Source organism: Taeniopygia guttata, chromosome 8 (assembly GCF_048771995.1).
Source record: "Taeniopygia guttata chromosome 8, bTaeGut7.mat, whole genome shotgun sequence".
In the NCBI taxonomy this organism is placed as follows: domain Eukaryota; kingdom Metazoa; phylum Chordata; class Aves; order Passeriformes; family Estrildidae; genus Taeniopygia; species Taeniopygia guttata.
In genome coordinates, this window is record NC_133033.1 from 86,603 (window position 1) to 101,657 (window position 15,055).

Here is a 15,055-nt window from a genome sequence, read left to right on the forward strand (position 1 = left end):
TAAGTCATTCCCACTTGAAGTGATTGATCCTCATTTAATATGTACATGCTTCAAAGTGTAAAGGCCAGACTCTCTCAAGCTGATACTGATACTGCTGACTACTATATAAATCCTCAGCACAGATGCACGTAGACGGTAGCAATGCAGGCCTTCCTGCTGCTCAGCTGGAATAGCTCTTCAGCTGCTTGGGGCAAGAGCATAGAGAAACTGAAATACAGCTATTAACCTACTTCAGAAATTGTATTTTGGGTTAGTTGTCCAGTGTAAGTGATATGACAAGCAAAATTAATACAAACCAACCACACTTCTCTTAAAAATATTTTATTTAAATGCAGCATTAACTGTCAAAAATTACACTCTGACTATCTTACTTTATACTGAGAACAGAATCAGTGCTTAATAATGAACGGAATAAAAATATTTTGAAGTTTTTTTTTTCATCCCTTTTTAATTCTATTGAGAAACACACTAAAATCTTCCATAAGAACACAGAAGATTACAGCAGTGCCAGACACACTTTATACATTCCTTTAAGCCTTAAATTTGCCAACATGTTCACGAGCTATGATCATCCTCTGAATCTGAGCAGTTCCCTCATAAATCTGAAAAGGAGAATTGCAATAATGTTACTGGGTGATTTTTAAAAAGGTTTTAGCAGGTATACATTTTTAAACCTCCATGGCACTAATCCAATGTGGATTACAATGTGCAGGAAGACAGAAAAAACCAAAGAAAATTCCAGTGTGCCAGAGTAATTACAGTGGGCTAAATTAAATGTAACTCATACAAGATACTGAGAAAGTCTTGTTCTCTCAGGTGCTCCTAACCTAAAGTCAGTAGGGCTGTCATGAAAACAGATTACAACATTCCTCTTATTTGAGGAAGAAAATACGTTATTTAGATTTTTCAAAGTAGGATCTGAAATCATGGTTAGAAGAGAAGAGATGACTTGTCCTTAAGTGTTTTCTTTAACTAGACTTTCAAGGTCATACCATATGTTGTCTTTGATCCATTTATTTCCATTGCTTCTTATTAACTAGTACTCTCTCCCACACAGTTTTGTTTGTGGTTTTCTTTATTCTTGCATTTTCTTGAAGAAACAGCCTGCATCATCCCTCTGTTCTGTTTGTTTGCTGGCAGCAAAGTCAAAAATAAACAAAAAAGCACCTATGAAGTTCTAATACCAAAGGAGGACGTATGCTCCACAGGCATACTGCAATGTAATGCAACGGCTGAGGCAACATAGCCTAGAGGTTTTAATATTTCAGCTCCCACTTCTGTCAGAACTTGGTTTGGCAAATTGCTGAAAATTATGCAAATTCACTTATAGGAATAATCTTTCCAGGAACCTTAAAAGCATTTTAAAAATAAGAATGCTATAACCTGTGTTCACATTAGTGTTCTGGTTCAGAACAAGCTGTTGATTCCCAGGGTGAATTCTCTGCTGCTGCTTACCCCATGTTGATCCAGTCCACCGAGAAGACTGTGTTTTGTGAGTACTAGGTGCCTTCTGAAACCAACTGCAATGGAAGCTCTGCTTTCTCTCTATACTAAACATTCACCAATCCCTAGGAAAGCCATAATGGTACAAGCTTGCACCTGGACCCTAACAGCTGGATGCCTATTAGGGACATACATTCCAAGGGACCAAACAGGCTTGCTATGAACTCAGACTCCTCAAACTGCTTAGAGCATAGCTGTCAGGGTCTCAGCAGCTGTTCCTGCAATCTACCAAACTGCTCCTATTGCACTAAAATTTGCACTTGCGGATGAACACAGCCATGGAAATCAAGTGTAAAGACATCACAACTCACAATCTTACTAAGTAATTACAGGAAAGGTTTTGGTTTATAAGCTGATGGAAATAGTTTCAAGACTCTCTGACAATTAAAGAAAGGAAGTTTTCTAAATTTAAGAGTTTCCAAACCTAAGAGTTTCTATCAAAGTAGCCAAGATTTTTAGCCAGACAAAACTAGGACACAGTAAGGACATGTAAAAATGTTATCAGTAAACACAATAAAAGGATTGTGTAATACCAAAAAAAATGAAAGATAATTTGAAAAATCAAGTTTTTCTGCATGCAACATATGGCCAAAAGTACCTACCATCTGGAATTGAGCAATAATACACCAAAGCACAGTGAAGTGTAAGACATAATCAAGAGATATGGACAAAATATTTGCAAGACAAAACCTTTCCCGAATTTTTTTGGGGATGAAATGGAACTGACAGTCATAGAAAATTTAATACTAAGTCTGATTAATTAGAAAAACAAGCCTACTTAGCCATGCATTTGGATCACTGTAATGAAAAAACTAAGTAATAATGGGATTTTGTTAAATCAATCTCAATGAATTTGAGTTTCAACCCTCAAACCATCATTCTCTAAAAAAGCATGCAACCTGACAGGAAAAAAATCACAATCATAAATTTCAATTAGTCATTCATTTCCTCTCTCACAAAAGCGAAGTTAGTTATAGGGACCTTTAGATTACAGCATAGCAGTTGTCTTTCCTTAAATTGAGAAAAAAATTAATTCTTGGCTAGTGGCAATAATAGTTTGCATTTTGAAGTCAGCTGTAGGACAAATATTAACTGCCTAGAATCCTGGATTGACAGCTGTTATAGTTAACAATCATTAGAGGTCATGGTCTATGTGCGTTTCTTGGTATCATCTACTTTGGTATATTTTATCTAGTCACTGTTAGTGTTAGATATCAATAAAGATTACTGGTTTTACCAAATGCAAGTAAAATATTCTTGCTGAATGAAGAACTGCAGCATAGTATATGCTAACATACTAATTACAACATGACACGGAATAATTTCTTGACAGTAACATTGCAGTAAAGAAAACTGGGGATTACAGTGAACTATGGGATAAATATGAGTACAAAAAGGTCTTGTTAAAAGAATGGATAATCACTCTACATTGTGTCACACTTCTGTTGATACAACACATTTACATGTCATGGTGCCAGCTAGGATAGGGTTAATAGTTTTTCTAGTAGCTGGTCCAGTGCTGTGTTTTGTGAGAACAGTGTTGGTAACACGTTCTTGCTCTGTAGTGCTTACTGCAAATCCAGGACTTTCAGTTTCCTGTGATCTGCCAGTGATGAGGTGCACAAAAAGCTGGAAGGGAGCGTGGCCAGGAGTGCTAACCTGGAATGGCCAAAGGAGCATTTCATGGCACAGAGAGTCAGGCCCAGTATATAAACTTAGGGGGAGTTCACCAGGACGGTGCTGATTGCTGTGGGTGGATGGGGTGGGCATTGTTCACCAGGTGGTGAACAACCTTATTGTGCATCACTTGTTCTTCCTGGGTTTTGTTCCTATCTGCCTCTCTCTTTTATTACTCTAATTTACTTTATGTCAATTATTAAACTTGTTATTATTAAATTTATTTCAATTATTCTCCATGCATGAGATTTACAATTTTTTTCCAATTCTCTCCACCATCCCTCAGGAGCAGGGAGGAGAAGGTAGTGAGCTACCCTTGTGTGGCTACTTAGTTGCCAGCTAGGTTTAAACTACAACACCTTGATACTCAATACTGTTGATACATCAGCCACAGCGTTCTACGCAGTTTATAATACCAAAGTTTCAAACAGAAAGTTTAATGGAAAAGCAAAACAAAAACCCCAACCAAACAAAAAACACCTCTTCCCTCATAAGGTGTTGGGGTAAGAAACTGCTTTAGTGTTCAGGCTGAGAAGACAGCTGAACTATAAGCAGACATCAATCCAGGTTACAGACAGATGGTCAAAAGTTTTGCATCTCCAAAGATTTTCCAGAACAGTATGATATGTAAACCACCTGTATTTACAGAATACCAAAGCAAGCATTGGAATTTTGATCAAGATTTTTTTCCCAAGAGTTTGAAGACTTCAAAAATGAGAATCCAAGAATTGCAACAAGTTACCACATTAGAGGGAAAAAAAGCCCAAACCTCACACAATATAATTTATTTCTCTTATGTGATTTCAGTTTTTGTCAAGTGCAATGACTTTATTATGGAAGAAATTTCCCGTTTTGAATCACTGTTTCTTTAAATGGAAGGATTACTGCTTTCATTCTAAAATTATTTTTTTAATATCACATTTTTAAATATCACATAATTACACCATGATTTGAAGTAGGTAGCCGTTACTTTATTCTATATAAAATCTATGCATTAGCACGTTCTCTTTTACTTACCTGGTAGATTTTAGCATCTCTCATTAGTTTTTCTACAGGATATTCAGTATTAAATCCATTTCCTCCAAAAATCTGTACTGCATCTGCAGCTACTTGGTTTGCAATGTCACCAGCAAATGCCTTTGCAATGGAAGCATAGTAGGTATTCCTGCGACCAGCATCAACTTCCCATGCAGCTCTCTGGTAAGCCATCCTAGCAAGTTCAACTTTCATTGCCATTTCAGCAAGCAAGAAAGACACTGCTTGGTGCTGTGATGAAATGAACTAGGTTAATATTGCCTGCTTAAAATTTTATGACATGCAGAAAAGATAAAATCTCCTTAATACAGTGATTTTTTTCAAACAACTCAGTAAGTTGTACAAGAGAAGTTATGCAGAACATGCATCACACTCTCATATATGCATGTTGAATTATACTCTTTAAGTTTTTGATTTCCAGATCCATTTAGTCATAGGGATTAAATACTGATGAAACAACAGTTGAAGTTGTTTCATCAGTATTTCATCCCTATGATGTTATTGGTTGTTTATTCATATTTTTTCAAAACTGGTAAGCAGCAATGTATTCTATGGGCAATGTATTCTATTGGTGTTAATGCTATTTATCTTGTTTCACATACCTCAGATGTTTTCTTCTTTCCTGAAAATTCCTCTTTATTAGCACTGAAGACTTAAGTATGCCCAGTTGGTATGTAAGTTCTGAGCTTTGGGACAGAGTTTTCTTTCTGCTTTTCCTACTATCATTGATAAATTACCAAAAATTCTTGAAGTTACCATATAGCTAAGTTTACTTACAGTGCAACCTATATACTTGGAAACCACAAAATGGCAGAGGTATAATATAAAAACTAAGAAAATATACATATCAAGGAATAACCTTGAAAAATCAGTCACAGTACATCTGGTGTGAAAATATAAGCTCTTATGATATTGTTTGCCCCCACACTTACTTCAACAATTGGTTTCCCAAAGGTTTTTCTCTCCAAAGCGTATCTAGTAGCTTCATCAAGGGCTCTTTTTGCTAATCCAACAGCACCAGCTGCCACCTAAATTTCATACAGACCAGAATAAAAAATCAGAAATTGCTGCTATATTTTATAACCCATTTTTTTCTTATACTTACAGGTGGTCTGGTCTTATCAAAAGCTCCCATTGCGATTTTAAAGCCAGCTCCTTCTGCTATCAGTACATTTTCTTTTGGGACTCTCACATCTTCAAAGACAATGCCTCTTGTATCTGAGCAACGTTGACCCATATTCATTTCCTGAAGTGGGAAATTTACACATGTGCTACTAATTTGGATTATTCAAAGGTACATTATGTTTTCAATCTTTTGTTGACTCAAAGCATAGTTTTTCTTCCCCAAAACACTTAATCTAAAAATTACCTCATGCAAGACAAATACTAGTTTTCTATTTGCAGACCAGCATGCCCTTAACTTGTCTAGGCTGGGCAGCTTACTTTCTCCTTATATGAAATGAGTTCTGTCACTGTAATCAGTCTTGTGTTCTAGTTCAACTATCTTTGAGATGCAAGTGGAAAAAGAAAATAATCTGATATTCAGTAAGTACAGGTATACTACAAGTGAATAAATAAATAAGCTTTTCAAGTTTTCGGATTTCTTGCCTCATGTTCAGCATTCAGTTTTACCTACTATTAAAAATAGTACTCTTTTGTAGATAGAGAACTAGCATCAGTATCTCTAAGGCCTTTTCTTTGACCAGCACTAGCTAAAATTAAAACTCACTATGTGTGTATTTTGTCAAAATTGTTCATCTTCCTTCTTACTTTTTCAAGGCATACTACTTCTCATTTATTGGCACCTGCCAATACAGTTGTACTCAAAGGCTCTCTGCAGTCGTCATCTTACTTTAGACCATTCTGAATAATTCCTTTTCTGAATTAATAGCTTTAAAATTATGTTTTACGAATTGTCCCGCTGTGTTGTGAAAATGAAAAGATGTTTGTAGATAAGCATATGAAACTGCTCAGTTCTGCAACTCTTTTTTCTTTAGTGATACATTTGTTTTATTATTGATTTAGAACTGAACAACAATTCCTGGCTTATCAAACAGGAAACACAGCCTTCACCTTTCTTCCAACTTGGATCCCTGGGCTATTTGCTTCCACAATGAATCCAGTAAAGGCTTTGCTTGCAGGAGCTTTTGGATCTGGATTCGTACGTGCTAGCAAAAAATACCTAGTGTAAAACAGAGTAGATGGATGCAGTTTATCGTCACAATTCACAAAATATATTTATCTAGCACTTTAAACATTTTTGTTTATTTAGCATTTTTATGGCATTTCTACCATATAATAAATTCTGTGAGTTAACAACCTTTCTTTCTTGCCCATCCTGAAAATAAAAGAAGAGGGAGCAAGAGAGTAGAAGTTTCAAAGATTCAAGATTTCATAAAGTTACTGAGATCAACATGCAAATATACCCTACCTTTTCCATGTATTGTAAGTCTTTATGCTATTAACAGCTTCCCAAAAAGTACAAAAGAAACCTATTCATTGCATGTACATAAAAGTTAATGCTTAGGACATACTTTCTTGGATGTAAAAGTTATAATCTGATTTCAAAGATCTTGATTTTATTTTTCTAAGTGTAAGTTTTAAATAAGTATTTCTCTTATTAAACAGCTGTAAATCACTTCTATGGTATTCAGTAAGGCCAAAAGAAATCTTACAGATTGTCTTCAGTAGGTCTGCCTTCAACAAGAAAATAACTAGAAAATTCAGGTTTTGGGTAAGCGTATAAAGTTTCTTCCACTTGAGTTCAGGGAATTTCTGTGTTGTGAATCAGCGTGATGTAAGACATGATTTAAGAGGTTTACATTATAAAAGCATGCTCCAGACAATATCTGCGATCTTTGACAGATAGAAAATGTCTTCTTTTCAGAAAATAAAAAGTAACACTACAATCTAACAGCGTTTCTAGCTTCACTAGGAGTAAGAGGTGTTTCTAGTAGAATCACATTTAATTTTAATAGCTGAAAGATTCGAGAGGGCATTATTGAGTGTGGAGTCATAATGTCATCACTCATTTTTCTTTTCAGGCTTTGCATAGCACTCAAGACTGCATTTGTATAATGCTATCCTGATAGCTATCCTCATAAATTGGGCAGAGATTAGAATGTAGTCTGCTGAAACACAGAGAACATTCAGATTTGTGTCTGAAGGATAGGTTTTTAAAGGATAGGTCTTTAAAGAATTTAACTGAGGTTGGAGGGTTGGGGTAAAACTACCGAACAGCATAGAACTATGACACCAGTTAACATACCAGTTTGCTTTCCCCCCATTTGTGATCCACATCTTCTGACCATTAATAACATATTCATCTCCTTTCTTCTCGGCCTTTGTTTTTATACCAGCCACATCAGAGCCTGCTCCCGGCTCTGTTACACAGTAAGCCTAAAAGAAATTAAGATGCAAAAAGTTCTATCTTTAGTGAACTACAAATTAATGCAGATTATGTGCATCAAACTAGTTGTTGAAAGTGAACTGCACAGTAACATCCAAATACCAAATAAACAAAACCCCCCAATAAAACCCCAAAACAACCCTACACACAGCTCCCTCCTCCCTGCAAACACCTGGCCAAGTAAGGGTTAATTTTATTTATAAATCCATAATAATACATTAAATTGGCTTTTAATCAAACAGAAACATTCTGTAACCTTTAGGTTACTACTTCCTCAGGATTCAAAAATTCTGATGTGAAAGCTGAGGATCTTTAAAGTCTGAAAATAGGAGCACTGAGTCCTTCAGTTTAGGAGGCTTACTTGTAAATTTACATACATTGCACATGAATCTTTACTCCTTTCTATGTAACAAGTACTGTTTATGTAATATTTGAGATCACAAATAGAGTGTCATCCCCCTCCAAGGTGAGGGTCTCTTTACATAAACCTTATATTTTTCTTAAACATCTACAACCCTTCTTGAAATGGAAATAAAAACTATTAATTTTTGGTAAGTGACTTAGGATGGGAATAATTTTCCAAGTAATATCTTCTTTTTATTTACTGGATGTATCTCATTAGGTATTAGTTTTCAGTAAATGTCCCTGTTTACATAAAAATCAAACAGGGCTAAGTTGTGAGTACATGTAAATGTTCAGGGAAAAAAAAAAAAACGCAAAAAAAGGAGGAAAATAAAAAAAGGAGTAATACAATTAATGTGGTTCAGAAACATTCTGCAGTATAGCAGTTACACTTACACACATCATTGGTTCTTCTGTCATTCTTCCTAAGTATTTTTTCTGTTGATGCTCATTTCCCGCAATGATAACTGGCATTTGCTGAAAAAAAAATATTTAGACCATTAATCTGGCTCTTTCAAAGGCAGAGATTGTAGTTTAAGGGATGTAAGAAAAGACTCACCCCTAGGGAGTTTGCTTCAATGGCGGTTTGAACCCCTGTACATCCGTAAGCTAACTCTTCTGTAATAAGGCATGCTTCAAAACTGCCAAGGCCAAGGCCACCTATGGTTGAAGTATTTAAGTTACTCAAGGGGATTTAAATTATAATGTATTAATACTAATGATTTACATAACATAATAATGTACTATTCCACATACACTTGACTGTATACTGTGTTTGGTTAAGCATTCTCACGCAAGCTTTTAAAATAAATCTTCATCAAAAGAGTAACAGGCGATTTGAAAATTATCTATCGTGTTTCCAGAGTTATTGTTTGATTAATGTGGGACAACTTGCACAAAGTGGCAAAGAACTTATCACTCACATTTTTTTTACTACTGTACATTCAAGAATTAAGAGTTCCTAGGAAGCAGAGAAAGGGCCCCTGAACCAAAAGCATTTGGGAACAAAAAAGTGTCTATATTAGTAGACAACCAACGCAGTAATCTGTGTCTGACAGAAGCCAACACTATGGGAAACTGGCCAACACTACACAGAAGTACAGTAACAACTACCACAAAAATATTTTCCTGAACTTTAAGGTGACTTCCTCGGTCAAAAAAATAGTTCTCTTTGGTATCTTTGTTATGCCAACCCCTGACAGACATCTGTTACATGAATTTATCTGGTCTTTTTGAACCTATGTCAAATTTTAGCACCTATATCCTACAGGGGCAATAAATAGCAAATTAACTCCACACTGCATACAGAACCATCTCCTTTCACTTGTTTTGAATCTAGCATCTACTGACATAATTTGATGCCTTCTAGTTATATTAAAAGGGACAGTGAACCATCAATCCCTTTTCACACTCTCTCAACGCTGACATTTTAGTCATTTCTCCTATAGAATTTACATCTCACACAGAAGATAAAACTTCTATATTCTTTGTCATTATTTTAGAAATGTTCTCCATTTCCCCAATACTCTCTTGAGATGGAAGCATCTGACTCTATAATGAATTAAAAAGGCAAGTGCAATTTGGATGCAGGAGGCAGCATAATTATGCCTTCTGCTTTTTCATTCATTCCCTTAAGAGTCCCTCTTGACCTTAACTTTTTCAGTTGTGACCACGTCTGAGCATTATGCTTATGTTCACGGGATCCAAAGATGTCTTTTCTGAGAGGCAGTATCTAGTGCACAGCATAGCTTTCCTCTGTGAAGTTCAGATTGATTCTTTCCCTTCACATGTGTATCACTTTTTCTTTTTGGAATCACATTGCCTTTTTAACTCTCACTCTTTTCTGTGACCTTTTCCTGCAGCTCTCTGAACCAGATCATCTTTTCTAGATTACTTAGTATTATCAGTATAACTTAGTATTATCAGCAAACTCTATCACCATTGTATTTACGCCCTTCTCAGTTTATTTATAGACATCCTAAATAGCACAAGACCTAGCAAGGCTGTGCTGCTAATTTGGCCAGTATGAAACCTGATGATTTTTAAAACTTATTTCGGAAGTTCAGGCATTCTCTATTCCCTGTTCACAAATTTATTAGCCACTTCAGAGAACTTCAATGATTTTACGAGGCATGAGTTCCTTTGACTAAAACCCTTCCCTAGCATATCATGTTTGTCTGTATTGCTCATACATCTTATGAGTCAGGACTCTGTTGTACTGCACTTAATCTAAACTGAAAAACTGTCCTTCTGGGATAAACTCTTCAATTGCTCCAGCCTGTGTCAGAGACTAGAACAAAACATGACCTTCTAATTTCTCTGCCTAATCAGCTGACACTGCACCAGGGGAACATTAAGCAGCTGTAATCACAGTAGAAAAATGTGGTCATAAATTACTAAACTATAATCTGCCTAATTTGTCTCCTGATTACACCTACACCTAGTACCACACTTCTATGTGTCAACCTGCCTACTGATTAAGTTTAGATTATTCAAGTACTGACTATTTATGTGATGGTGTAGGATCCATAATTACACATAAGAATCTCATCTAATGTCTTTTCATTGTTTCATTTTACAGATTAAAAAGGATGTTTACTTACCACAGCTTTCCGGTATGTGTGAATTCATAAGACCAAGCTCCCAAGCTCGCTTTATAAGTGGAACAGGATACTGAAACAGACATGGAAAAATCACCTTCTGATTCATCACAACCAAAACTTTAAATTTCATGCAGGTTAAGATAAAAGTCTGTTTCATCCCAATTTTTCCCTTACACTGTGGTAGAATTTACCTCTCCGGTTTTGTCATATTGTGCAGCAACAGGAATAATTTCCTCCACAGCAAATTTACGAGCAGTAGCTTGAAACTCTTTCTGCTCATCAGTAAGTTCTATTTTAAAAAAGGAAGAGAAAAAGATCATAAATCCTCTGCTGTCTTTTACTTTGCCAATTGTCAAGACTACGATAAAAAAAAAAAAAAAACAACAAGAGCATCCTTCCAGGACAACCCAAACCCCAAACCACTATTTGGGGCTCTTCAGGAAGCAAAAAAGTTCAGGTTCCTCTTCCTCCTGGGAGAAAACCTCCACTGTTCTCTGATCAACCCCTATATGCACTTACTTATGTCTGATGAAATTATCCACAAAATATTGAAAATGAAGCAGAGAGGACTATGCAACATAAAGTGTATTACCAGAAGAAATAAAAAGAATGCTGTGCTAATTAAAAGCATAAAAAGACTGAGGTTACCCAAATATCTTGACTCTTCAACTTCAAACATCTAGCTCTGATCCTCTAAATTTGCTTGTACATATATATTATATATAATATGCCAAGATGAAGATAAATTTATTTTTTTACATTTCTTGATAACCAAATTCAACTATGACTACATTTAGGTACTGTAACATTGAAAACAGCAATATGAGGTAAGTATTCAAAGCTAAGACACTTTGGCAATAAAAAAAAAAAAACCTCATCATAGACATGAGTTAAAAAAAGAAAAGCTTAACACTACACACATATCTGCCTTGCCTCAGCTGAGGATAAAGCTACTTGGTTTTTCAAACTATTTTTACTAGAAATATATTTAGAACAAACACCTTAATTTTAAAATCATGGTGAACTACAATACAGGATATTATTTCTTTTTAATTCTGCAATTTGCCCATTATTGTTACATTTCTTTCAAAAACTGTACTACTTACCAAAGCTAAAGCCAGCTCCAGGTTTGCCTACATGTAAGTTTTGTGCAGGTTTACTAGAATAGGACCTCCATCCATGCTCTGTGATGGTTTGAAGCATTTGCTAAAGAGGAAAAGAACATGAGGTGTAAGATCTTTACAGCTCAAGCCTCCTAAAGCTACTAACCTATCTGCAGCACGACTTTAGACTCCCTCTCTAGAAACCGTGACACATAAGTATAATACAATTACTACAGCAATAAAAGAATTACTGGCTACATTGTGTTTGCCTCCTGTGGCAAGCAACACTTACATGAACTGACACCTGTACCAGGAATCTCAGGCTTTAACAGGACCAAGGGTGAGTGAACTGCTGTATGCACTTTTAAGTATTGTGCAACTGAGTATTTAAAAATTGTTAAGCAGAATTAAAATTTATAGTCACAGAGACACAGCAATATGTGTTTCTTTCATTTATACACACACTCATCAAACTTCATTTTATGGCCCTCTAGTGAATATCCTATTACTCAATGCCTACCTACATGCAGATCTAGCAAGATTTTAATAACAACCTACCAATTAGCCAATATATCAGAATATTTTGATAATGTCCTAGACTAATCTCTGCTTTCTTTTAATAAGCTGCTGCCACTGACACTTGGTGATTATTATTATCCTCCAATAGGAGAGACAGCAGTCTCTCAGACTATCTGAAGTTTATTTTTCCTCCTAGTAGTTACCACAAATTTATTATTTTTAATTGTAAATACTTTCTCTGCTTTTTTAAGTTTAGAGCCCCAGGATTGCATTTTGCTGTAGCTAATATATTATTAATTTCAAGTTTTTAAAAACAATAGACATTGCAAAAGAGGACCTTGCTAAGTTTTCTGTTACTGCTACCTCTCATATTAAAAGCCAAACAATATCACAAAAAATTTAGATCTTGATCCTTCAGAATTATTTACACCTTATTTTATCTGGAAAAAAGACAAGATGAGGCTGAAAAAAAGTTGAATGATTGAAATTTTATTCTTTTCTTTTTTTAAGGAGCAGCCCTTGATAGACTAATGCGTAACTTTACCACCAAAAGGTTTTGCCTACACCTGGAAAAGTACTTGATTCAAACTAATGCTACAAGTGATACCCTATATGAAAGAAGCTGTAAAATTTAAACCAGTTAAATTATGCCTATTGTATAGTATGCAAGGTAACACTGAAGATTACTCTGGAAAAACTCAGCAATACCTCCACAAACAACTGTGGACAGATGTGACTCATACCTGGAAGCTGCATCACTGATCAGATGACAAAGGATGAGGGTTTGCTACATGTAAGAATTTGGATGACCATCTGTCTACTTGTCAACTTTCCCGTTGCTTGACTCTGAGAAACAGTTGGATTCAGTGACAAACTACTGCTAGTGATGTTTAGATACAACTCCTACTGCATTTCTTTGCACTACTGTATAAACTCTATTACAATTACAAATATGACCATCAGTGTAGCAAGACTAACACTGGAAGAATATGCTGTCAGGAGAAGGGTATGACAAGGCTACTCACGAAAGTGATGCATTTATTTATTACCTTGATGGCAAAAGAACTATAGAACCTGTTTGAAAAGATGTACGTCACAGGAAACGCTGGGACAACAACAAGCTAAGGGTCGCTAACCTTGATTCTGCCTCACGTATCTCAGGGCAAAATGGAAAATAATTATCAAGAGCAGTTTGTTGCTGGGGTAACATGTCAGGAGGCTGAACTTGAAATAGTAATTTCCTCCCTATGGGCTTCCTTCGCCTAAAGCATTACTTTTGATCCATAAGATACCAACTTCAGATGGAGACTTCTTCCCTCACTGACTTCCCTCACTCTTAACAGGAACACTTAGGACCTGCGGCCAAGCTGCATACATTTGGGGCAAACTAATACTGCTGCTAGGAGGCTGTGAAGGGCCATTCAAGTAATTCAGACTCATGAATACCTCTGGAAATGGGGAATCCAGAAAAAGACATGTGTCGTGCTAGATGTGTTTTGAATAGTTTTAATTTTCTAGTTTGAAGCTGTGAGGTTATTGGTGGTTCACTACAGTAGAAGGTTTGTACTTTAGAAAACCAACTATTATATTTCACACATATTTTTAGAAAATTAACGTAGGTAGTTAATAGATATCACAGCTATGTATGCTAAAGGAAATGCATTGAATAAAATACCCTGAACTCTAACCCCGGTGTTTTGAAGCCGTCTCCACCCTTAAATGGAGAGGTGCCAGACACACTTGGCACGACGCGGCCTTTGCCACATGAGGAACCCCAGGGCTGTGCAATATTTCCACTGAAGAACATCAAACGGCAATAGCCATTCGAGCCGTGAGGATTACGGGCATAAACTCGGGTAATACTGCGAGGCAGGAAAAGCAGCACAGCGGGTGGATTCCAGCCCCTGTGCTGGCAGCCGTCCCGACGGTAACGGCGGGCTGGTCCTGCCTCTTCCGCCCTTCGCCCTCTGCGAGCCCGGGGCCCTTCCCCGCCGCCCGGGCTCCTCCGGCCGCCAGCACCGGCAGCGCCTCGGCTCGCTCCGCTCCGGCCTGGTCGAGTCCGTCCCATGCCGTCCCGTGCCTCTCCCCGGGTCTTGTGTCCCCGAGCGTTCACCCGCCCCGGCCACTCACCCGCGTCGCCCTCAGCGCAGCCATGTCGGCGGGAGAGCGCGGCAGCCGCAGCAGCTCCGGCGGGGCGGTGCTCAGCGGCCGGGGCGGCGCCTGGCAGGGCGGCCGGGTCAGCCCTGGGCTCGAGCCCCCGGGGAGCCTCCCGCGAGTTCGTGTGGGGCAGCCCTGAGCTCGAGCCCCCGGGGAGCCTCCCGCGAGTTCGTGTGGGGCAGCCCTGAGCTCGAGCTCCCGGGGAGCCTCCCGCGAGTTCCTTTTCCTCCTCCGCTTGTGGAGGAGCCCGCGCCCTGTGACCGGCCCGGCCTGCTCGTCCTGCCCGAACACGGGCAGTGCCTGTGCCCCGGTCTGCTGCCTGTTTGCTGAGTGTCCTAGGCTGGTTCCGATCACTTGTTAGCAGAAAAGCCTTTACTGAAACGTGTAAGCAGTTTTACTGTAATTTGCACCTCAGGGAATCATAAACTCGTTTTGGAGGTGTGACAGGAACTGGAAAGTGACTGGGCCTGGCACACGGTAGTTGTAACTGTGTTGATAGTTACATAAAATGTGCTTATAAATGCTCTTAATTCCGGTTGTATTTTAAAGGAAAAGCAATGCTTTTGGAAATTATCTGTGCTGCGTAAAATATATGCTTTTGAATAGTACTGTTTCACTGTTTCACAGCAGTGTTATTTAGGGGTTTA

The 15,055-nt window shown here is 37.6% G+C and overlaps 1 protein-coding gene and 1 long non-coding RNA gene across 5 annotated transcripts; one reads left to right on the forward strand and one right to left on the reverse strand.

Moving 5' to 3' along the window:
- Positions 1–305: 305 nt before the first annotated feature.
- Positions 306–14,516, reverse strand: ACADM (acyl-CoA dehydrogenase medium chain). 3 transcript variants are annotated; one of them, XR_003961543.4, is made up of 13 exons: positions 14,382–14,516; positions 11,736–11,835; positions 10,821–10,918; positions 10,630–10,699; positions 8,586–8,686; positions 8,423–8,503; positions 7,484–7,614; positions 6,289–6,397; positions 5,321–5,461; positions 5,148–5,243; positions 4,198–4,446; positions 993–1,133; positions 306–602 (listed from the first exon to the last, which is right to left on the reverse strand). XR_003961543.4 is itself a non-coding variant. In XM_002189492.6 (12 exons), exons 1-12 carry the CDS (start codon positions 14,403–14,405, stop codon positions 531–533), a joined length of 1,272 nt encoding a protein of 423 aa, XP_002189528.4. In that variant the 5' UTR covers positions 14,406–14,516; the 3' UTR covers positions 306–530. The 3 variants fall into 3 exon arrangements, 2 of the variants coding, with proteins under 2 accessions (XP_002189528.4, XP_030134689.3); XM_002189492.6 differs by lacking the exon at positions 993–1,133; XM_030278829.4 differs by lacking the exons at positions 993–1,133; positions 4,198–4,446.
- LOC115496148 (uncharacterized) lies at positions 5,367–13,938 on the forward strand. Of its 2 annotated transcripts, XR_003961552.4 has the most exons (3): positions 5,367–5,509; positions 10,608–11,456; positions 12,762–13,938. It is a non-coding gene; the product is annotated as an uncharacterized lncRNA (long non-coding RNA). The 2 variants fall into 2 exon arrangements; XR_012057250.1 differs by having other exon boundaries at positions 10,608–13,938.
- Positions 14,517–15,055: the final 539 nt, after the last annotated feature.

What these genes read in the sequence shown, in the direction of transcription:
- ACADM (XM_002189492.6), bottom strand. Translation starts at nt 14,405, where the DNA reads ATGGCTGCGCTGAGGGCGACGCGG. An exon ending in CAGAAGAACCAATGATGTGT is followed by an intron (nt 7,615 to 8,422) that starts GTAAGTGTAACT and finishes AATTTCTTTTAG; the next exon opens with GCTTACTGTGTAACAGAGCC. An exon ending in GGATCCAAGTTGGAAGAAAG is followed by an intron (nt 5,462 to 6,288) that starts GTGAAGGCTGTG and finishes TTCCCACTTCAG; the next exon opens with GAAATGAATATGGGTCAACG.